This window comes from Pogona vitticeps, chromosome 5 (genome assembly GCF_051106095.1).
Source record: "Pogona vitticeps strain Pit_001003342236 chromosome 5, PviZW2.1, whole genome shotgun sequence".
Lineage (NCBI taxonomy): Eukaryota > Metazoa > Chordata > Lepidosauria > Squamata > Agamidae > Pogona > Pogona vitticeps.
In genome coordinates, this window is record NC_135787.1 from 176,553,246 (window position 1) to 176,579,011 (window position 25,766).

The window sequence follows — 25,766 nt, forward strand, 5'->3', positions numbered from 1 at the left end:
TGGGGGGGGGGGGGGAACCTCTCGGCTGTGAAGGGTCGGGGGAACGGATTGCTATCCCGTGCAGCCAAAGAGGCGTGGAGGTGGGCAAGGGACTCCCCCCTCCCCCAAATTGAGTCTGGAAAGATTTGGGGCCAGGGAGAGATGGGTTATGTTTCTTTTCCCGTCCCCTCAAAGAAAACTCCTGCAGAAGTTCGAACGCGCTACCTCGGATCTCGAGCAATTGTTGGGAAATCTTTTATTTTCATTAGTCATCTGTTTGGTGTCAGGCTGGAAAACCTGTGTGTGTGTTTGTGTGTGTGTGTGTGTGTTTACTTGCTTGTTCAAAAAAAAAAAAACCGGAGAAAGACCTTGTCTGGATGAAAGTCGAGGAGCTGATAACGTGTGTGTGTGGGGGGGGGTGTTCTTTGCTTTGAGGAGCGGCTTCGGGGGTTCACACGACCCTGCCCCAAGCGCGGCTTCCCAAGGTGTGACTCGAGCTCGCAGTCCCTGGAATTGTCACGAAGCGCAACAGGCATTTTAGGGGGGGGGGGGACGACGACGCTGCGCCTTCTCGGTTTCCCGGCGCCTCACAACGCTTTATGTAACCTTACAAGGCTGCTGAGGATCAGGGCAGAGGGTTATCCCTCCTATAGTCCGCACTCTGTCTGCAGGAAGTCTCAGGTTAAATCCCTGGGCCCTCCAGGTAGAGAAATCCTGACAGACACTATATTGCCAGTGCCCCGGTGGAATGCACTCTGCTCGTCCTCAGGGACACTCTCGGTCTCTGACCCGCTTTTACAGAGCTGAATGTTTACATAACTCAGCACCCATGAATTCTGACCTGGGGCTTTGTTTCGGCTGAAATTAGGTTCTCTCTCTGCCTCCAGACCCCATCCCTTTGGTTCAGATCACTTGATCTCTCAAAACTGTACGTCTCTGGCAAGACGTAAAGGGGTTCATTATCAGTCCCCAATCCTTAAAAAAAAACCCACTTTTGTTAATAAACTATTTTTTTAATTCTTAGTCATTTTTGAAAAATCCATTTTTTCCTTATTGATATTTGACTTTTTATATAAGAAAAGGGGAAGGGGGGTCAAAGATAATTCTGTTCCTGCTGCCTAGGGTCAAAGGGTAAATTTAATTTGCCATACCAAACTTCCCTGCTGCAGGTGGCATAGCGATATGGCAAGCATAAAAAGGGATGGTGTGCTGTTTTTTTAAAATAATTCTTACACAATTTGTTTTGGAGCTGGGGGAAAGTACTTTTGTGGATCATCGTGCCAAGACTCCCCCCCAGCCAAGGATTCTGGGTGTTGTAGTCTGGAAAAGTAACTTTCCCCTGTTCTTAATTCCCACCCCCCACCCTTTACAGTATTTCCAGTGGCAGAATCTGTTGCTCTACTCTGGCTTGCCGACAAGGCAACAGGTGGCAGCAAAGAGAAGAACTTCAAACTACCTGTTGCTGCAGGAGATAAATTTTTCCTGCCAGGAGACAGAGGGATCTGGAGAACAGGTCTTTGCACAGATCTGGGAGGGGATTGCCCTCGACCTCCTCTTGAGGACACAACAGGCTGCTTTGTTTGTTTTTTAATCACCTTTCATAATAAAAAAAGTTTCCCTTCAGACCATAATCTTATCTCGCCCCCCTTTTTTCTTCTTCCAGCCATGATCAGGCAGCCCTGTGCCTTCCCAGCCTAAAAGGAAATGGGTGGAAGTCAGCAGCAGGGCACATAGCATCAAAATAATCACTACAGAAATCTTCTAGCCTCCATTTGTGATATTCCAGAAGAGAAGGGACTGTTTTGCTTTCTTCTGCTTTGCTTCTATAAAAGTGACAAGAATCTGTGAAAGCAATGATTTCAGTCTGCGTAACTTACTTTCCTCCAGATATTTTTGGATCAGAGTTCCCCAGTATCCCTATATTATCAATATTATTTAATCTTGCATTGATTTACAAGCTCTGTCATCTCATTAATTGTGACTCTCTAAGACAAGAAATCTTAAGGATGCTTGCAAAATATTGCTGCAATATGTTGCTGTCATTATCTTTTGGGGTTTAGGGTAGGGGAGAGACGGTGCATTGGTTAGAAAGATGGAAAGGAGTTTAGATGTGAAAGACCTATTTCAACCTTGTGAGGATAAACCAGAAGTTAGCAAAAGAGCACAGCTCTCACATGCTCTCTGTGATATTCTGATCAATGCAGCTAGATGGATATGCAGAACAGGTCCTTCTATTATGCTAAGCTGTTGCATGTAGTCTACCTGTTACATAAAGTATGCCAGCTTCTATGCCTTCAACTCAGTCTTTCATTTCTGCATTGGAGCCATTTGAGGACAACTAAGTCTAATAACCTGAGCTTGTTAAAGTTACTTTTAAAAGGTATAATTATATTTTTATTAATGACTTGGATGAGGGAATGCAGGGAATGCTTTTCAGATTTGCAGATGGAACAAAATTGGGCAGAATAGCTAGAAGACAGAAACAATTCAAAATAACCTCGATAGGATGGAGCACTGGGCTGAAAGCATCAGAATGAAATCCAACAGGGATAAGTGCAAGTCCTGCACCTCGAAAAAAGAAACCAATTGCACAGTTACAAGATGGGGGATGCCTGGCTCAGCAAAACTATGAGCGAGAAGGATCTTGGAATTGTTGTAGCTCACAAGCTAAATATGAGCCAACAGTGTGATGTGGCTACAAAAAAGGCTAATGCTATTTTAGGCTGCATTAATAGAAGTATGGTTTCCAAATCCCACAAGGTGCTAGTCCCCCCTCTATCCAGCACTGGTTAGGCCTTACCTTGAGTATTGTGTCCAGTTCTGGACACCGCACTTCAAGAAGGATGCTAATAAAATGGAACAAGTTCAGAGGAGGGTGACGAGGATGATCAGGGGGCTGGAAACTAAGCCTTATGAGGAAAGGCTGAAAGAATTTGGCATGTTTAGCCTTGAAAAAAGAAGACTGAGGGGTGATATGATAGCACTTTTCAAATATTTGAAAGGCTGTCATACGGGGGGGGTTCCATTTTTGATCATCCCAGAATGCAGAACATGCAACAATGGGCTCAAGGAAGTCAGATTTCGGCTGAATATCGAGAAAAACCTCCTGTTAGAGCAGAACGACACTGGAACAGTTACCACAGGAGTTGGTGAGTGCTCCAACACTGGAGGCATTCCAGAAAAACTTATATAATCACCTGTCGTATATGCTTTGATTGGATGGAGAAAGATGGGGTAAATATTTTAAAGAAATAAACTAACAAAAACACAAAGTAGACCATGTGGTACTTGTTCAGTCCATATAGGCATGGACTGCAGACTTGCGTTGCAGAAAATGTGTTTTCAGAGAACATAACCTTTCCTAGCAATCAAGGGGGAAAGCTTCTGATTGTTTAAGTAGGTAAAACAAAGAGAGTGACCTGGCCAAGTTATGTCTTATTTTTATTAGAAACTGCCAGAGCTTGGGAACATTACTTTTTTTGAATCACAACTCCCAGAAACCCCCAGCCAGCCAAAAGAATCCTGCTTTCCAAGTTCTGTCCATCTCTTATCTGTATTATATACGTGGTTGGTGATAATTCAAGCGTTATTTCTCCTAGTACAACATCACCCCATGGGAAATCTTTGAAAGGCAGCATGTTAGTGTGTACTTCAGTGGCAAATTGACTTCTAATTATTCTCAAGGGGAAAAATGTGTGTTTATTTGCATACACGTACTTCTCCTCCCCTCACTTCCAGACAGATCTGTGTTTATGCTCAGAGGCATGAAAAGCCAAATCCCATGAATTAAAAACTGCTCTCAGATAAAATTAAGCACTAAAATTACACAAGATAAAGAACACAAATGCAAAGCCTTGAGGAGATATCACTGTCGAAAAGCATTTATAAATTCCAAATACTTAGACGACAGTAGATGTCCTCACAGCAGCTGACTAATGTGCGCTGAACGGGAGTAATTATAGTGCTTAGTCAGAATGAGTTCTGCTTAACATCAAAGTGCATTTACACTTTTCTTGTCTTGAAAGCCAGAGAACATTTACACTTCTCTTGTCTTGATGACTGCATGGCTCCTTTACAAGTTTAAGAGCCTACCTGTCAGAAGAACTAAGAACCAGGAGGCCTCAAAATATTCAGCAGGAGTACAAGCATTTTAAGGAACTAACACAATTCCCCGTGTTGTTTTAAAAATACTAAACCAGGATGTTCAAACTGGTGGAATCCCAGTCTAAGCCCATCTATTAAGTCTGTTTCATAGTTTTCATCTCACTGGTTCACAGACTGTTTGGTCTGGAAGGCTAATCATCATCATCCCTACCACCATCATGATCACCATTATAATCCCAAATAGTAATAAGGAAAATATAGGAGTGGTAGTGGTGTTCACAGTGCTTGGAAGAAAGAGTCCGACGAAATATATATGAATAATGCCCAGAAGAGGCATCATTGACTAAAACAGGGGTAATCTTCAATGCAGGGTATGTACTTTGTTGCTGAGTTATGTGTGCCACTCCAAAGGAGATGTTGGTTTAGATTATAGCTTCCAGAATTCCACAGCCAGAATGACTTCCTTTTTTGTACAGAAAGGTAGACCATGAACCTAAGCAATGAAGCCTTCCAGCTAAGCCTTTCTCCATGTCAGCTGCATTTAGCTATCTGCAGGTGGAGGTATGTCAGGTGGAAGTCACAGAATGGAGAATTATTGGAAATGAAGTCCAAAAAAAATCTGAGTGGCACATTCCTAGTAATGAGTTTACAGTAGGTTTTGGAAATACAGTAGGGACCTTCTGGTTCACCCTTCAGTTTCTTAGCAACTACAGTGCACTAAACGTCAGGGGATGATGAGTGGACACGTTGAGCCAAATCTATCAAAATACCTGCTTTTTGCTCACATAACCTTTCTGTCTATCTTAAAGAGAACATTTTTAGAGCTGTATATTATTGTTTCTCCTTGCTGGCTTCTCTAGTCCTTTTTTTCCACCTGAAGAGCAGTAATCTCCAGTTGCCTTGCCCTCTGATTCCAAGCATTCGAAAGGATGTGGACCTATTGAAGGGGGATCAGACAGCAGACCTTGCTCCAGAACCTCCTAAAAACTGGAGAAGGCATTAGATTGACATTGTCTTCATCTTGACACTTAGGAACTCTTTGCTTAACAGTAATATGAGCAAGAGCATTCCCTGAAGATAGCTCATACTAGTAATCTAGATAAAATAAGGGAGGAGCTCTTAATGATTCACAACATAGGCAATTCAAACACACAGCATACAAACATTTTTCCTTCACTTAAGAACATGCACCCAGGTGCTTGACAGCAGCTACCTTCATGAACAATAATGGTTGTGTGGGATGTGCTTCCAAGCACTGTGCCACAGTAGTGGGATTGGACAAGGAGCAGTTGGCTTCCTTATTTATCACAGAACAAGTTTCAGAATATGCTGAAATTGGTCCATCTTTTTATAACAAAAAATAAAAGTCATGCACTGCTTGAGTCAATATTGTGAAAACTGTCGTGCAGTGGCCCACCAGTCCTGTACAAAGAATTATGAATTGTAAAGCATTACTTTTCTAATGCATTTGGTGGTGCATTAAGAGGCGTGAGAAGGAACAACCTGACCCAATCCGGCTGCTAATAATTCATTTTATTAACTTTGGAGTTGCAAGGAGCAAAAGAGTTCCAAAGGGAAAACAAGTTCAACTCAATGTTTGTGGTACGTGAGGGCACATGGAAGTTCACTCTAAGGCAAGCAAGGCAGACGTTTCAGACACCCGCCAGGAATAGGGTCTGGAGTGAGTCGATATGAAGGAACAAGGCTATAGTGATAAGATCCCCGTTGCTGTAAGCATCTGTGACACAGACCAGTGCTGGCAACCTGAAGCTGAGAACAAGATTCTCCCCCACCCTCCTCAGCACCAACATGCACAAACAATTCCATGCATGTATTTGCGAAGGCTTTCACGACCAGGATCTAATGGTTGTTGTGGGTTTTTTGGGCTCTTTGGCCGTGTTCTGAAGGTTGTTCTTCCTAACGTTTCACCAGCCTCTGTGGCCAGCATCTCTTCTCCGTAGCACAACAATACACCCACAACAAGACACACTAATCACCCATCTACAGAAAAAGACAAAAGCCTGTCTCACAGCCATAAATATTGCACTCCCAAGCCAACTACACCAGAGCATAGAGTGCTGTCCTCTGAAGATGCTGGCCACAGAGACTGGCGAAACGTTAGGAAGAACAACCTTCAGAACATGTCCAAAGAGCCCGAAAAACCCACAACAACCAATTCCATGTATGCTGGTAAAAAGGACAGGTAGTTTACTTTGACCCGATAGTGTCCCCCACTGCTCCTGAATGAGGCAGGTTAGTTCTAGTTGCCAAACAGAAATAAATGGCTAGAAAGCTGAGGAAACTGTTGCTGCTGCCTCATAGTATCTGCCGCCTGAGGGAGTTGTCGTATTTTGCCTAAAGGTAGGGCCAATCCTGACACAGCCATTGATTAACAGTAAGTCACATTACATCAGAACTCCATGTTCCAGCTTATTACCTGCAGAAGCACAGTTGGGAGCTTGATTCCCCACTGTCCATTCCAGGAGAAGAGTCAGCCTGTGTACCCCAGAGAGGTTTGCTTGCTGTCCAGATTAAGGTCAGTTTGGCATCAGGCAGAAACATTTTTATTATAGATTTGGGACCTCACTGGCAACATGAGTAGGGCTAAATGTGAGCCAGAGGCTGTTGTGATCCAGGAGCATAAGAAATGACTCCCAGTTTTTTCCCTGTGGTAAAAATTGGTAGCCACTTCATGTGCAGCATGTTCTTGGGAACTACCATTAACCTGAACTTATTTGACAAGGTTTTTAAAAAAAAATAGCTACAGTAATAGTTTCAGGGTCCTCCCAAGAACGTAGCTAGTATCTTACTTATTCTTTTTTTAAAAAGTAATGCTTTGCATTCTGATTATTTAAAAGTAACCACAATAGTTTTAGTTAGTGAAATAAACATCTGTACACTGTCCACTGACCTACAGTACAGCGCTTTTCCATTCCCTGAGATTCTGTGGCAAAAAAAACAAAAAAAAACCAGACTAAGGGGTGGATCCATGTAATTACACAGAGGTAGGATCTTGTAATCTCACAAGAGAGAGCCATTGTGACACCATAGTGTAGGAACAGGATGAATAAACACTGAAGAAATAAACTTATCTGTTTTTAAAAACATAATTGCTTAATTTTTTCTGTTGAAGTCTTGACTTTCTTCTTTCATACCCACAGTCACACCTGCTGTTATGTATGGAAAAGCAGTGGTATAAACACTGAGAAAAGGTGGACTATTCCCAATCACTTGGACATTTCATTTCAGCTCTCTTTCCACTTTACACTGAGAATGGAAATGATTTATTCCCCATTTTGGAATAATGAATAACCAGTTCTTCAACAAAGATGCTGAAACCGCCATAAGGACCATTCAGTTAGTGAGTGAGAAAGCAAATACTGTAGTGACTTTTCTATGTTTCCTGAATAATCAGAGGTCAGGCCCTGTGTGAGTAGCTAGAATTGTCAGGCACCTGCAAAGGTCTGTAGTCAAGAGTTCCACCACTGACTGAAAATCCCTGTGGCAGCCCTTCTGAGCCATTGTTTTCTTACCTTCGCTCATTCTTGTCCATTCTGCTCAGTCCCCGCTGCTCCTCACCACTATCAACCCAGTTTATACCAAGGATGGAGAACCTTTAGCCTTCCCACAATCCCACAGCATTAGCCATGATGAATGTGGATGATCAGAATTATAGGTTAACTGGAAAGCTATTGGCTGTACACATCCAAATTACTAATGGGTGGTGATGGCTGATGACAGCAGCCTGCTTCTTCACTTGTTGCTACCACTAAGAGAGGGTCTAAAACTACCTCTTTATATATCATGGAAGCTCGTGACGGTATCTTGCAGATACACACACATCAAGAAGCCTCACTTGTCAACAGAGTGCAGTATAGCCACACCTCTATTCTGAGTAAATCAGTATAAGAAATAGGGCTGTAAATTGATCCCATCTGCAAATCCATTCAATTACATCTCAGATTCTTTTTGTTTTCTATTATCCCCATCTTGAATATTCCATCTTATTGATTCAATTGTTTAATGTTTGATGTCTTTATGTTTTTTATGATATTTTATGATATTTGTAAGCCGCCCCGAGTAGAGACTGTCTGGGTGGGTGGGGCAGAAATCTGATGAATAAATAAATAAATAAATAGACTAACCTAATTAAAGCTGCCTGGGTTCTGCTTTGCCTCCTCTTATTTGCAGACATCTCCGTCAGCCTACTAGCAGTCGTCGTCAGCTTCTGTGGACTTGCCTTGCTGTTAGTCTCCCTTTTTGTCTTCTGGAAGTTGTGCTGGCCATGCTGGAGGAGCAAACCCGTGGCTTCGAATATAACCAGCGTCCCCCAGAACACTTCCAGTGCACCTTTGGAGGTTTCAGAAACCAATGAGAAAAAAGAACCCATTAAAGAAAACGGGAAGCCCTCGGTCAAGGTGGCTGAAGCAGCCATGAAGATTAGCCACACTTCACCTGATATTCCAGCAGAAGTTCAGAATGCACTCAAAGAACATCTCATCAGGCATGCACGGATGCAGCGGCAGATCACAGAGCCCACGTCTTCATCAAGGTAAAAGCAATTCAAAGTAATACTCTAAAGCAGTGGTTTCCGATCTTGAGTAACCCAGATGTTCTTGGGTTGCAGTTCCCAGAAGCCTTCACTACCAGCTGTGTTGGCCAGGGTTTCTGGGAGCTGCAGTCCAAGAACACGTTGGTTACCCAAGATTAGCAACCCCTGCTGTAAAGCGTTCAGGCCTAAAAGGTATACCATATAGTGATGCCTCGCTTAACGACGATTATCCGTTCCAGGAAAATCGCTGTTAAGCGAAAACATTGTAAAGCGAAATTAAAAACCCCATTGAAATGCATTGAAACCTGTTCAATGCATTCCAATGGGGTAAAAACTCACCGTCCAGCGAAGATCCTCCATACGGCGGCCATTTTCGCTGCCTGTATAGAGAGGAATTCGTCCCTAAGCACAATGGGGAGCCATTATAAGCACGCAGCAGCCATTTTGAAAACCCTACGATCAGCTGTTTTTGATCATCGTAAAGCAAAAATCGGTTCCCGAAGCAGGGAACCGATCATCGCTAAGCGAAATTCCCCCATTTAGACCATCGTTTTGTGATCACAAAAAGATCATCGTAAAGCATTGTAATGTGGGGCAATCGTTAAGCGAGGCACCACTGTACAGTAGCTGAAAATGAGGAATGATAAAAGGATGATATTACAATAAAATGCATAGCTCGGTGTCAGACAATATAATAGATACCTAATAAACAAGCACAGTGTGTGAGAAAAATTGATCTCTGAAGATTTCAACAAATAGCATCGAGGTAAGTTTCATTTATCTTATTTATATAGTTTAGGTTTAGTCACTACTTAGAAAAATTATTTCATGATCTACAACTTCCACATCTGTAGTCCAAAAGAGTAGCTGATTCCAACTTTTAAATAAAGGGTAGCCATGTGGGCGATACAAAATAAAATACAAATGCAAAAATAGGTGATAACTTTATAGGAGATTTTTTAGTAGTCTGTAAGGGTATCACCTACAAAACAGGACAAATTTATGATACAAACCAGGTAACTAATTACAAATCTTGGTGATACCATACTAGCAAGTCTTACAAATAAAAACACAAATTTTCAGTGCTTACTTCAGTGACTGCTTTAAATCTTGTGAAAATTGTCCCTATTCAGCAATGTGTGGTACCGGTGGCCTAGATCAAGCATTCTGTTAGCAGAATAAGATTCTTTTCCTTTTTCCTTTCTCCTGTACCTTACTGTATCATCTGATAGCAAGTTCCAGAGGTCAGTTCTCATCCCTTCAGAACAGGTTTGGAGAGGGTGAACGTGTTTCTACAGGAAGGAGGGGAAATGCGCTTAGTTCTGTTGAGTGAAGCAATTCCACCAGCAGTGTGGCCTCGTTTAACCCTGTTTCACAAATCTACAAACAACAGCAGTGTAACATAGTTTTTGTGTTGGTCCCAGAATAGGTGAGGTGTAACACGGGTAAGATGAGAAACCATGCTGCAATAAATTCAGACTAAATAGGCATCACCTTTTCAGTCAAATTGAAAAAAATGAAAACTTTTGACAGTTAATTCCGCCCCTAACTGAGATTCTAGATTGCAGCAAGACATGGCAGAGAACAATGCTGCTACCTGTAGCATCAATCAAAAAATGATTTTATGAATAGAATGACAGAAGCATTTAATTTTAATGTGCCAGGAACATCAAGGAGAGGAATATGCACGTCCTCCTCTGCACCTAAATGAATTTAAGTACAGCAATGCCATTTTGGGCACAGAGAAAATAACAACTAGGAAGTGAAGGGTGTCATGAGTCATGGAATGAACGTTGCTATTTGCTAAATTATTTGCATAACTGTATTTGTACAATAGATGTCCCCATTTGTATTTTGCACCAGAAAAAGGCAGCATAAACTACTGGCAATACATGCATGTAGCCCCCTTACATTTGTTCAGTGGCACTGCCAGCACCAGAACAATACACACTCCTGAAATCACAGCATGGAAATTCCTGTTGTGTGTCTTTAAGGAAGGGAAACAGACTTTCATTCTTGCAGCCTCACATGGTTCTATATGTTGCAGAAGAAAGCTCTATCTCTATCCTGCACCACAGAGGGCCTCCAGGGCTACCAAAATGTTTCACTGACAACTGCAAAGGCAAAGACAAATACAGTGGGTGCTGCAGAATGCTGGCTGCAGCAGGGGACTGAACTGCAGCATGACCAAGGCGGGCCCCAATCTCCAGACATTACTCAGTTTCCATAACCTAGACAACCTGTTAATGCAGGTAGGTGCCTGTGAGTGTTTAAAGAAAAAAGACACTGAGTTTGTGCAGAGGCATTTTGTGCAATTCATTAAACCTTATTAGGAGAAAAGTATTGCCCTCTGCTAGAAGCAAGAAATCTCTCAGGGCTTGAAAATCCCTCATCAGCGTTTCTAGTTCTGTTGAGGCAACTGAAATTGATGCAAACAAGGAACATAGTGTGCACAGCCTTCGAGAATACATAGATAGCCTTCGAGAATACATACATAGCCTTTGATAATACATAGTGTGCATTCACATCCCTACATTTGTGATATTTGTATTCCTCCTATTTCAATACAAGACCATAACAACATAAGTCACATCTGGATTGACAGATGGGTTGTTTTCTTCTCCATTGCTGCTATCAGTTCCAAACCAAGCTTTGGTTATGCTTTCTACCATTTTCCTCTATAGGTAACTTTTTCAGGACAAGAGACATAATTATCCTCATCTTTGAGAGGTGACCTCTTTCCTGGGAAGAGGGAGGGAGACAAAATCCATCTTGCCTAAAATGAACCTAGCATTCAGGGTTTTTTTGTCCACCAAATGTTATACCTATGTGATAAGAGTGGTCGCATAGACCAGATGGGCGGGATACAAATCAAATCAATCAATCAATCAATAAATAAATAAATAAATAAATAAGACTGCTTAAAAAATCCCCTGATTCCTGTCTATAACCTCTTTCCTGTAAGATTCTCATTGTTACACTGGAATCACTGTAGAAAAGATTTGTTTGGGGCCTCTTTGAATTAGCTTAATTTAATCATAAAACTGTCTAAGTGATTCCAGCTGGAAAGAAAAAGTAGTAAAGATAATATTGTGTTGAAATTTTCCAGATTCATTGTTTCATACAGAAGCTTGTTGTCAAGGCTGTGCGGGGGGGGTGGGTTGAATGTGAGGAATCTTAATCGAAACATTTAACTTCCTTATATCTTGTGCTGTTATGAAAGAAGCCTGCTTATGAAAAGAAATCATATTTCAAGTCTCCAGATCCCAAACAAGCAATAAATGACACCAGAATAAGCATTTCAACATCATTGTTGTTTATCTCTAGAGCACAGTTTAGCTTTACTTCAGAGTCCGTGTCAGGTAGAAAAATGTCCTTATTGATATGAAAAGAAAAGAGGAAAGAGGATTAAAAACAGAGAATCAGACAGTTATGAGTGGAAAGGGTTTGAGGGGCCATATGTAGTCTGCCTCACCAAGGCAAGATCTATAGTGTTTTTCTTCTAAGAACTGAAGTTGGTAAATAGAGTTGATTATCAGAGGATGGTACCTCCATACTGTTAAATGAAGACTCTGCCTCACAAGAAAAAGGAAATGGCTTCACAACCATTTGATTTACCTAGATTTTAACAGAAATCAGGTACATTTACATCTTCCTAGATTATCTACTCTCTTGCTCTCTTTTTTAAAACAGATTTCTGCTGACAAACTTTCAAATTCAGGATTATTATTACCCAGTTGGTTTTGTGTATGTAAGCTTGTCTGTTTAGTAGTTCTAAGGCTCGGTGCTTATGTTTGAGCACATAGGCCTGCAACTCTCATGCATGCACTGGAGAGTTTCTCCTCAGATGAGAAACCTGAGGCTTCAGTACCAGATGGCAAAGAGGAACAAGCAACTGATGATGACTTTGTAGACTTCTCTCCTGCAGGGATGGGGAGCCCGTGGTTGGAGTCCAAGGGGAAGCGAGGCCTTCACTGGATCCAACACAGCAGCATGAGACAAAGGCAGCTGATCACATGTACCCGGTTACAAGGGAGGGTGTGTTTTGTTTTGAACTAGAGGCCTTAAAGAAATAAGGGGTTTCCTTAATAAAGGGGCCCTCCCCTTAGAAGAGCTGACACTGAAAACCCTGCAACTGAGTCCTAGATGGCGGGGCATGCCAGCTAAGCTTCAAAAGGTTCACTTGAAGGCTGAGGGAATTAACGAGATCATTACCTGCTCATGTCTGGAACTCTGTACAGTGGTGCCTCACTTAGCAACGTTAATCCATTCCGAAAAAACATTGCTAAGCTATAACATCGCTAAGCGAAATTTAAAAGCCCATAGAAACGCATTAAAATGCGATTAATGCGTTCCTATGGGCTTAAAAACTCACCTTAAAGCGAAAATCCTCCATAGCGCCGCCATTTTCACTGCCTCTTAAGTGAGGAAAAACAGTGGGCGGCCATTTTGAAACCGCTGATCAGCTGTTAAAAAAGGGTCGCTTTGCCATGATCGCTTCCCCGCGATCATGGCAAAGTGAAAAAAAAAACATAGGGACAATCGCAAAGCGATCGCTTTTGCGATCGCAAAAAGTTAGTCGCTAAGCGATTTTGTCACTCAAACGAGCGATCGCTAAGCGAGGCACCACTGTGCCTCTGTTTTCTCTTGTGGCCCTCCCTTTTCAGTTCCTTGCTTGCTTAATCCCCTCACATTAACTATTTGAACTGACATCCCAGTAGTTCTGTGATTTATGGCATAACTATTCTTTTACATGCACCACTGAACACCTTGAATTGGGCTCTGTTATATACTGACCCAGTCTGGCTCTTTGGATTTCCCTTGCTGGTCATTCTTGAGAGACTGCACTCCGTCTGGTGTGTTTTTTGGCCAGTGGGGATTGGCAGATAAGGAACAGGACAGCAACCAAGGCCAAAATCACTTTGCACAAGAACAGAATCCAGACTAAGCTGAGGGGGCACAGTTTTCCCTCCCTGCTAAAACCTCCCGCACTACTCAAAACCCTGCTTTTGGAAGGACAGAAAATCCTCCAGAACAAATTTTTAGCACCAAAGAGGGGTTGCTGGGAGGGGACCCAACCACAGATGATGCACTGAATTAAGACAACAGTTGCATGTAGAAAGTCCTAGTTGTAATCCTCAGTATCTCCAGAAAGAGTGTCTGAAGCCCCATCAGTATGGATGGAACTCAGTAGACAACTAAGCATGAGATCTAACATAGCAGTGGCAGCAAGAAAGGCCCTGGGATCACAGGTTTCAGGAGAGGACAAGAAAGAATGTGTGCAACCTGGTAGCTGGACACATCTGTCATTTACAGAACCTATTGGCCAGTCAGTGCTTCCTTCAGCTTGTAGGGGGCAGACTGAGTGAATGTCTTTGCCCTGTCCTTTAAAAAAGCCAGGAAGCATCAATCGAAAATCAAAGCAGATAACAAATTTTAGAAGGCTGAGATTAAAAAGAAAGAACGCCAGGCATACAAGTTCACAGGGGATGCTGACCTCTTGCCCAAAGACTCAGCAATGTGCGCTGTGTTCTGTTTGCTTCAGTTCCACTGTTTTGACAATCATGTGTTTCTGTTTGGTTTTACCCTTTTAATCAATGCAAGAAGATTTGCATTCTCTGATCTTACTGTGTCGAAAAAGAAATGAGTCGAATCAGGAAATTGTAATGTTACTGTTTTTTGGTTGTTAACAGGTTCCGGCACACAATTTCCCATAAAAGAAATTATGACTATTGGGGAAAGGGCTGTGCTTCACAATCTCTACCATCAGAGCAGAATGGACAGTGATAAACAATAGACATTCTCACTCAAAAGCACTTAAACCTCTGTTTAAATGGGCAGAACTGAGGGACAATATATGTGGCAAGGTCATGAAAAGCAACTGAAAAAGCTCTTCAAAATGCTGGCTGAAAAATAGAAAGTACTCTAATGCCACCGGTTTTTGCATTTCAGGAGCAACTGTCGGTTTGTTAGATTGCAAAATTGTGGATTTTGAATATTTTCCCATTTTTGTCTTGCATTTCAGCCTGCACACCATCTCAGAAAGGTGCTGTCTCTTATACATTTCAATCTGGGGCAGAGCCTTGGTCAGATTAGCTTAATTACTTAAGCCAAGAGGACCACCTTTGTAAGAACTCAGAAATGTGGCCGAACTGCAGTTCCCAGAGATTTTTTTGCACAGTGGGCAGGACACTGAGTCTAACAGAGCCCCAAGGAACAGCTTTCTCTTTCAGTGGCCCATTCCTGCTGCTAGAGAGTAAATTTGGCTGATAGAGCGGGGAGGGTGTGAAACTTGCAAAGAAGTCGAAGGATGAGGGGAGCAAAGGGAAGAGCCTGGAATTCTTGAGAAACGCTCCTAAATGAGACGTGGTTTTAGTCTTATGTGTGCTTTCGGGGTACAACTTGATGGAAAACTTCAGCTGGCAATTTTCTGTTGCTGACCATCTCCCGAGCGCTTCTGCTGTGACTCTCCCTCGCCTTCACTGAAATGTGGCCGCTCTTCAGGTGAACCTCGAACCACTGCTGTGCTGCTAGTGGTCTCTATGCTTTCATCTTTTAGGATCTAGCACTGGCAGGGGTGACTTTTTGTTGCTGCTGCTGCTGCTGCTAAGTTCACCCAGGAATGGAAGGGATGAAGGCAAGCGCTGGGCGGTGCAACAGATCATATTTCACAGACACGGAAAAAACAACGCAGCAGATGTGAGCCGTTAACTGTGCAGCATCTCAGCATACTAATTGGTCAAGCTTCTGAAGCTCCAGCATGGCAATATATGAATCCCATTGTCTCCTGCAGACCAGAAAAGCATTTTGCAGGTTGCCAAGGCAACAAAAGCACATTTAAATAATTAACAGGTCAATTAGCTGTCTCACTGAACCCTTGTGACTCAGAACCAACGCAAGCTAACATGTCATTAGGGTACTGGCTTAGTAAAGCACAAGTAGCACTGTGTGTTACTCCCCTGGGAGTGACTTTTCATGATATGCAGCACAGCAGTCCGGAACTGGGAAAGGATGCTAACAATAGAAAATTAGAATCTAACGATTACTTTCTGTCTTTGAAACAGGTGTTTTAAAAGTTTTAAAGGGCCATTTGGCTGCTGAAGAATGAAATCTCACATTTCTTTTTTTTTTTAATTGCTACTTTTAAGCATTCAAGCTTTCTTAAAAGCTTTTTAAAAAAGATGATGCCTGCTTTTCTTGCAGAAGAATCAGATTGGAAATGATTGTGAGAACATACACTGCCAAGAACTGTTTTGCCGTTTATTTACACTTATAGCCTGTTTTGTTCCAAAATCCCTGACTCAGCAATGTTCTTTCATTGCCATCATTGTTGTGATCATCCTCACACATATTGTAAAAAGCCAAACATTAACAAACAACTGTAAAAACAAACAAACAAAAAGCAAAATGCTGCCTATAAACCATCCCACAGCACTTAAAGCAATCTCTTTGTGGTGTATAAGTACGCAGGCTACACCTTACCCCTGCAGCATGCTGGATATTCAATGTACTGATCTCGGAAAGATAGGAGGATGATTGAACCTTGAGCGGGCTACCTGGGATTCAACCCTGGATCATGAGCACAATTTTGGCTGCAATACAGCCGTTTAACCACTGCGCCATGAGGCTCTATTATTGTACCACAGGGCTCTTACTAAATCCTAAATAGTAAAAGGTAAAAAGTAGAAGCATCAAAGCTAATTTGAGCCTGTATAGTTTGTGACTTGTAGTCTTCCCTTCCCCACTATGAGTCCAAAAAAAAATACTTGCTATTTTCAGTTAGGGACTTATTGCTCCTTAGATTTCCTCCCCCCTCAAATCCAGCCCTCTCAGCATGACAAAAACACAGTATGAGCATTCAGCTACTCCATTAAAATGTCCAAACTTTTCCCTGCCCTCAACCTTCTCTGAAGCAGTTTGCCTTAATCCTTTTTTGCATCTGTACCTGCAGTGATCATAGAAGACCAAGGTGCCAAATTCTGGGGTCTTTCTTACTATATTTTTCCTAATTTGTGCAAATTATACATGTAATTTGGGGAAAAACTCACCATCACTGGAAAGTATGAATTTCTGGCCTTCTTTGCATTAATGCCAGGATTTTTCTAACAGAGGGCCCCAAGACTCAGGGCAAAAGAGACCTTGAGGGAAACACACAATCCCCACACATCCTCCCACAATCGTATTTTCTTATAAGTACTCACACTTTGAAGAGACAAAAAAGTTATGGAACCTTAAAGACTAGCTGCTGCATTTTAATGTGAGCTCTCATGAACATGTCCACTTCCTCCAACGTAAGAGTGAGACTGTATTACTGTGATATTTACATATGGCCCCATGCCCAAGCAGGCATACAGACAATGGGCAAAGTAAACATGGTTGGATAGTAACAGAATAGGCTGCCAGACTGTGAATACCTTTGATTATTGGTCTACAAGGAAAAGAAGATCTGGAAAAATTCCATTGGGATTTCAGTAACTTTCATCCTGTTAATCTCAGCCTAGACCAATCTATACAACAGGTACTCTTTCTGAAGACTACTGTGAAGCTACAAAATGGACATCTTAGCTCCATGTTATATTGAAAACTCACCAAGAAATACACATACTTGCATGCCTCCAGCTTCCATCTTGAGCATGTCAAAAACCTGTTGTCTATAGCCAAGCCCTTATGTCTCAACACATCTGCTTAGACCTGCAAGGTAGAGACACCAAACTCATGGATCTGCAAAAGGCATTTCTAAGATTATGTTGCCCACCTGGCCAAGACATACCTATAAACAACCTACTTCAAGATAGACCCAGCAGAGGCCGTTGTTAGCCGCCTAGAGTGGTCCTCATCCGACCAGATAGGGGGGATATAAATAAAATAAAATAAAATAAATAAATTGTTATCTTGCGGACTAATAACTGAAATTATTCACAGCCTGACAGCCTTTTACATTGCTAATGAACCATTGTCACTGTCCATTAATTGTATCCCCAACCGGTCATGGGGATGTGTATAAATATGGAAGGTACATGGTCTTCCTCCTGTATCTGAGGAAGTGGACTTGATCCACAAAAGCTTACATTAAAACACAGCAGTTTTGTGTCTTACTTTTAAGTTGTTGGTTTGGTTTGGCCCGATATGCTTACATGGGCTAATACAGCTGCTTCTTTGGAACCCATAAAAAGTAAGTTCAATTCAGTTTCCCTAACCAATCATAAAACAAGGCATGCTAAATCCAAGATATGAAGGTGAAGAGAGCCTTGTGCCCTGACAGATGTCTTTCACTTCTCAAGGTACCTCTTCTAAAATCAACTGCTTGTGTTAATTACTTTGACCATCCACATTCTAGCTCACCTTCCAGTCTGCTGGACCCAAATTGTGAGTAAATGAATAAAAGGTATTAAGTCCAAACGATATACTTTTGGATTGTCAACTCGATATATACTGGTCACTGGTGATGGCAAGGCAAGAAATTTACTAAAACAGGACTCATATATTAAACATCAAAATAATTTATCTACCAGCAAAAAAATTGTGTCCTTGGTATGACTTTTTTTACAGGTCATCCAAGGTTATTTAACGTATATACCAGCCAATAGTGCAATATGCACTCTATGGATGGTTGACAGTGAACACATAAAGACACAAAAAATACAGTACAACTATAAATATTAACAGACAGTAAACAATGTAATATAATAAAACCCACAAATGCAGTGGTACAGTATCTGTTTAATGATAAATTAGATACTATTGGGCAAAATCATATTTTATAACTTTGTCCTAACATGAATTGGGGTGCCAGAAATAATTAATTTAAAACGTCTTATTCCCCTTGCCCTGTTTCAGCTTCCGAGGCTCCTTAGGGCTCCCTTTTTCCCTAGGGAAGCCTTTGGGAGTTTTGGGAAGCAGGAGAGGGCGACTTTAAAAGTAAAAAATCGCTGCTAGATCATGGCCACCATTTCTGATCCCAGTGAGACTGGGAGTACTTGGGATAAACAGATATAACTACCTTAGATGGTAGATACAGATGTAATTTGAAAGCTCACACCTCATTTAGTCTAACATTCCTGTTCCAGAAAAGGATGACGAGGGTTTTTTATTTAGCAGACGTTCTAGGCGCAAATAGATATAGGGTTTTTCATGAAGGTTTTCCACAAGGACATTCTGTGTTCCCAATATGATCGCTAGTGCTGCAGCTGGGTCCTGTCTTTATTTTGGCACACTTTAAACTAGAGATATTATGAAGCTGTGTACATGTGCAGCTGCCTTTCATTCAAACCACAAAATATACACACACAGGTGTTCTGTCTTCTGATAGAGCCACACTCTTTGTGCTGCTTTTATTTTTAAGAAATTGAAAAGTAATAGCATTCGCTTTACCTTAAAAAAGGGACGTGGTGGTGCTGTGGGCTAAACCGCAAACGCCTGTGCTGCAGGGTCAGAAGACCAAGCAGTCGTAAGATCGAATCCACGTGACGGAGTGAGTGCCCGTCGCTTGTCCCAGCTCCCGCCAACCTAGCAGTTCGAAAGCATGCAAATGCAAGTAGATAAATAGGGACCACCTCAGTGGGAAGGTAACAGTGTTCCGTGTCTAAGTCGCACTGGCCATGTGACCATGGAAGATTGTCTTCGGACAAAAACACTGGCTCTATGGCTTGGAAACGGGGATGAGCACCGCCCCCTAGAGTCGAACACGACTGGACAAAAATTGTCAAGGGGAACCTTTACCTTTTACTTTTACCTTTACCTTAAATATATATATTGTCACCATCCTTGTCACTATCATCATCATCAGTATCATCAGGATGTGGGTTGGCAAAAGTTGTTTCTGGATTACATTCATTGGCTGACTGGGCAGCTCAGAGATTTAGTTACCTGGCCAGGAAGTCAGTGGTCAGAAGTTTGATTATCTTACTGTGCTAGCCTGTATAGTCTTGAATAAATTCCATGGTCCCAGGATACCCCTGGAACAAGAGAATGGTAAACCACTTCTGAGTATTCTTTATCTATACAGTATATCCCTAGAATGGTTCATCATATATTGGAATCAACTTGAGAGCAAGTAATTACAATTAATTAAGTCAAAATACCCTCTCCTACATATATGAGCAACCATTACAGTATAATTTGGAAAGACATGTAGTAGTGTAATTAGATTACAGTATTTTAGACACACAGTTTAATGACCTTATGACGGAGTACTCTTTAGAGGCTGATGAATTACTTTGCTTACTTTAAAATGTGGCAATCTACACCAGTTGTGTTTGATGTTCTCCGGTTCATTCTGCTAAGTGGTGCCTTGGATGTTTACTGCATGAACGCCACACCTGATGACACCATGGTTCGAATGCAAAGTTGAGTTAGATTCTCTGTGGTGGGTCCCAACCTCTCCTGACCTATTTCCCTCTCCAATTTCTGTCTTCTTTTCCCATGTGTCTAAAAGCAGTATAGAACTTTCCCATCATTCTGTGGGCTAAATATGTAAATTTCCTTCTGCGTATCCACAACAAGCTTTGCCTTTTTAAAATCCTTTATGAGCTTTGTAGCTCTCCTCTGGATTTTGCTGTCCCGTTGAAAATTGTCAACAATTTTCTTGAATTGAATTATTGAACAATATTCTTAGATTAGCTAGTATTGTTGGTAATTGTCCTCTCAAGAGAGTTATGTGAGCTATTGATTTACTTCTTTCATTTTTAGCAATGTAAAAGTTATTTGCTTTCCCTTTGAGATAATTAAAGTTAATTCTGTGTCTTTGTGCATGCAGGCACAATTCTTTCAGGAGACATTTGCCAAGACAAATGCAGGTGTCCAGCGTTGATTTTAACATGGGGACAGATCCAGTTTTACAAAGAGGAGAAACAACTACCAGCATTGGAAGGATAAAACCTGAGCTTTACAAACAGAAATCTGTGGATTCTGAAGGCAAGAAAGAAGATGTGAAAACCTGTGGAAAACTTAACTTTACCCTCAAGTATGATTATGAGAATGAACTGCTGTTGGTGACTATTGTAAAAGCTTTGGAGTTACCAGCTAAAGACTTCACGGGTACATCTGATCCCTATGTGAAAATCTACCTTCTTCCAGACAGAAAAAAGAAGTTTCAGACACGGGTTCACCGCAAAACTTTAAACCCTGTCTTTGATGAAACTTTTCAGTTTCCTGTAGCCTACGATCAGCTTTGCAACCGGAAACTACATTTCAGTGTGTATGATTTTGACAGGTTTTCTAGACATGATATGATTGGAGAAGTTATTCTTGATAACTTCTTCGAAGTCTCTGATCTATCTCGGGAGGCTTCAGTATGGAAAGACATCCATTGTGCCACTTCCGTAAGTACCACATCGCAAAACATGTTCTGTTAGGAATATTAGTTTGTGATATATTTTTACATCAGCATACTCAGGACCACTTCAGAGATGCTCTTTTCTTCCTCAATAATTGCCACGTAGAACATTGGTATGTATACCTAGTAGCCAGGAATCTGGGTGCAGAGTTCGAGGTTGGGAGTTCAACTTCCCACTGTGACTCCAAACTGTGTAGCCTTGGGCAAGGTGCTCAGTCCCAGAAGAAGGGAATGGTAAACCTTTTCTGAGTACTCACCATAAGTTAGAATTGACTTAACAACACATAATTATCAGTATTATAGTGAACACAAGTGTTTTTAACCACGCCTTGCCTCAGATCTTCTCTTTCAGGAACACTGTTTACTTATTATATTTATATCCAGCTTTTCCACTAGTGAGCTCAAGATGCTCTTCAAAACCAAATACAGTGGTGCCCCGCATAGCAACGATAATCGGTGTAGCAAAAATCATTGCTATACTGATTCGTCGCTATGCGAAAATAAAAAGCCCATAGGAATGCATTAAAACCCATTTAATGCATTCCTATGGGCAAAAAACTCACCTTTAAGTGAAAATCCTCCATATCGTGGCCATTTTCGCTGCCCGGTAAGCGAGGAATCTGGGCGAAAACACAGCAAGCGGCCATTTTTTTTACCCAGCAGCCATTTTGGAACCGCCAATCAGCTGTTGGGAAATCATCGCTATGCGAAAATCGGTAAGCGAAACAGCTTACCTATCATCGCAAAGCGATTTTTTCCCATTAAAAACATTGCAATGCGATCGCAAAAACAATCGCAAAAACTTAATCGCTATGCGGATTCATCGTTAAACGGGTTGCCCGTTAAGCAAGGCACCACTGTAATAATTATTGATATAGATCAGTCTGAGACTGTAGACTGGCCCAAGGTCACAACTTAAGTCCCAGTCTAACATTGTAACCATAACAGCACACTATATAGGAAAGGGCAATAAAAACTACTTATCCCCATATAGACTCAACCTCATATCCAGTGTAAAAGCAGTGTGTCAATTCCTAAACTTTGTCATCATTCAGGCCATTACTGTTCACAAAGATAGTTTAATATTCCTTTGTGTCCCAGCAGCAAATCATCAAAAAAACTGAACAACTCCCGACATTCAAAAGCAGAGAACTCACATATTCAGACCTGAGAGACTGGGATACAGAGATAATCTCTTTCTGAGACTGTTAGAAGGGCTGGCATCTGAAACAACAATTAGTTTTAATACTTGAGCTTTCTCTTAGAAAATGTCCAGTGCTGATACCTCTCTCTAAGAAAGAATTAAATGAAACATGATTCAATGGCAGTAAAGGCCATAAAATAAAAGAGGGGGAAATGAAAAGAAAAGACAGTGAGGTAGATTTGCTATGTATTTATTTACCTGATGTAATTTAAATATTAAAAATGAGAAACAAACCACAAATTAAATATAATGCTATGGACACCCACAAATTGCTTACGGAGCTCGTCTGCTGACACATGGAACCTTGAAGAGGAAGGTCTTCAAGGCCTACCTAAAAATGGAAGTTGAAAGGATGTTATGTATATTTACTGGAAGAGATTTTCAGTAGTTTGGGGCCACTGGTGAGAAGGCCCAACATGTGATGCATGCTAACCTCATTGGTCTCAACTGTGGATGCTGAAGAAGGAGGGATCTTGATATACAGGCAGTACTTCAGGTAAGATAGTCGCAAACAATTAAAGAATTGTAAATTTAATCCAATTTTGAGCTTTATCTTTATAATGGACTGGCTGGAAGGCTTGTCATTTTCACTGCAGTTCTTTTTGGCATTCATGTGCAAGGTGAATAATGTTCCCGCCATTAATACTTGAACATTCCAGGACCAGCGGCTGCATAAGCAAACTATCAGCCATGTAAGGAGAGAAGCTGTTGGGATAACACATGACTGTGTGAACCTGTTTAGGAGAATGAGGCAGCGACCACCAGAGTCAGTTAACCCAGTAGCATTTATTAAAACATGTGCAGATACAGAGTCTAAAGATTCTCCTTGACATTAGCCCAGTCGTGTCTGACTCTAGGGTGCGGTGCTCATCTCCGTCTCCAAGCCGTAGAGCCAGCGATTGTCCGTAGACAGTTTCTGTGGTCATGTGGCCAGCGCAACTAGACACGGAACACCGTTGCCTTCCCACCGTGGTGGTACCTGTTTATCTACTCGCATTTACATGCTTTCAAACTACTAGGTTGGCAGGAGCTGGGACAAGTGACGGGAGGTGGATTCGATCTTATGTTGGCTGGTCTTCTGACCTTGCAGCACAGAGGCTTCTGCGGTTTAACCCGCAGCAGCACCACGTCCCACATGATACAAAGTCTAGCATTTGCTAAATAATTCCTTCTCCCTCATCTTTACGTGCACGTTGTTGGGATGGGAAATCAAAGGACAGCATATAGATGAAAGAAAGGTGAATAGTTGAGCAGTGGATCAATTATTTTCAAGGCTGACCTCTGTCCATTTCTCCATCCAGGCCTTCTCTGTCATCTGTTCTTCACATTACTATATTATCTCCAGCACCAAGTTCAGACTTGGAGATTTTTCCAGCCACTGAGGACTGTGTTCTAAAAGGGGGGGGGGGGGGCTTAACAGGATCATCTATGGCTGTTCCACTGTCCTTCAACATTGTTTCAGGCAACCCCTAATCCCATTTGACATTCTTATGGGTCTTGATCACTGGGCTCCTCTTTAGCCGGGATGATTTCTGTCACATTCTTAATCACATTCACTCCTCTTTAACTACAGTTAGAGAAGACATTTGGGTCTTGTACAGAGCTATGGATGCTTTGAAGTGCATGCCAAGGAGGCTAGCGAGTCTCCCAGCTACGTACAAATAGGGAATTGTAACCACTGCACATTTAATAGAGGTCATGCTTTCAAACCAACCATAAATTAATACATTGGGAGGATATTTGCTGCATTAAATGCAATATGAAGGCCAAATAATGCAATATAAAGGATCATCTACATATCCCAAATAGGTAGTGGTCTGTGCATCCATAACTAAAGCCAATGTTAATTTAGTGTTATTTGTGATGGGGGTGGGAAGATATTATTGTTTTTATGTGCTCTCAAGTTGTTTCCCAATTAATGTCAAACCTATGAATTAATAACCTTCAAAATGTCCCCTCATTGACAGCCTGCTCAAGTATTGCAAACTGAAGGCTGTTGCTTCTTTTATTGAGTCAGTCAATCTCATGTAAGTTCATTCCCTTTCCTGACTGTCTTTTACTTTTCCCACCACTATTCCCTCTTCTGGTGAATCTTGCCTTCTAATGAAATGTGCAAAGTATAATATCTCCCATTTAGTCATTTTAGCTTCTTCTACAGTCCAGGCTTGATTTAACCTAGAACCCATTTGTCTTTCTAGCAGTGCATGGTATCTGTAAAGCTGTTCACCAAAATCGCATTTTGAATTATTTTTTTCCACTTAGCTTTCTTCATTGTCCAATTTTCACATCCATATCTAGTGATCGGGAATATGTGGTATGGATGATATTGGCCTTGGGCTCCAGCAACATGTTCTTATACTTAAGGATCTTTTCTAATTCGCTCATAGCTACCCTTTCATATCTCAATATTTTTCTGATGATTGGCTCCAGTCTTCAACTAAGAATGGGAATATACTTTACTCATCCTTAAAAACAGTACAGAACTTTAAGCGTGATTTGAGACACTGTGACCAAGATACTGTATGTTACATGCACCAATGCAACTCCACTGATACAACTTTGAAGTGCTGCAAGTTAATAAGTTAGCATAGGTGTGGCCTATCATATACAAGTTATATGACTCAGTGTACAGAAAATGCCTACATTAACTCCTTGCAATGGTTCACCACTGAAAATTATACCAATGATCTTGCATCAGCAGGCATGATGAATAGTATTTTGGCCTATGCTGAGCTTATATTAATTTTTGGGTCTTATATTAATTTTTGCTCCAAAAATGCATGAAGGCTTATTTTCAGGGGATGTTTTTTTTTTCATGTACAACAATCTACATTTATTTAAATACAATGTCATCTTCTGGTTGCTGCAGAATGGTGGAAGGTGGACTTTCACTTAACTAGGGCTTATTTTGGGGTTTGGGCTTATGAGCATCATAAAAAATCATACTAGGGCTTATTTTCAGGTTAGGTCTTATTTTCAGGGAAACAGGGTAAGAGTAATGTGAAGCAAAGCCAACATATTACTAGTTCTACACTACAGCTGATGGCTTGCAAGCCCAGTCTATCTTTGTAATAATTTTGTCTTGTTTTTGGTTGCTCTGCAAAATGTTAATCAAGGTATGGTAACATACTTGCCAACAGATGTTGCCATAAGAGTGCAAAATAAATATTTTCAGGCTATAATACATCTCCCCTTTACATGCTATGCCAGAATGCAAAGTCTCTGTTGTAGTTAACTTCATTACTGAACTTGTGGGGTGCTAGTTTTCCAGAGCAAAATGCAATTCTTTTGGCTACAGTTCCCTGAAGTGGTACAACAGACTTTTTATAGAGTTCTTCCAACCCTTACTGCTTGGATTGGATATGGACCAGAGGCACTGAGCATTCAAGAATCTACACATGACCATATGATTGCTAATGCAATAGAGAAAATATGTGTATTTGAAAAAACATACATATGAAAATGCACATTTCAAATCTGTAGAAAACATAAGACAAGCATACACGGAATAGCAAGATAAGCAATGCAGGGAAATAATGCATATAAAGTAAAGCAAAGTATAGTAGAGTGCATAGTTTTTAAATTGTGCAAAA

General features: G+C 41.3%; 1 protein-coding gene across 1 annotated transcript in view; it reads left to right on the top strand.

Annotated features, from left to right (window-relative positions):
* The window catches only part of SYT10 (synaptotagmin 10), a 49,790-nt gene that overhangs the window by 906 nt on the left and 23,118 nt on the right, over nt 1-25,766 (top strand). The window contains exons 2-3 of the mRNA XM_072999938.2: nt 8,275-8,635; nt 20,391-20,955. Coding sequence (XP_072856039.1) covers nt 8,275-8,635; nt 20,391-20,955 — 926 coding nt within the window. The remainder of the gene's footprint in view (nt 1-8,274; nt 8,636-20,390; nt 20,956-25,766) is intronic.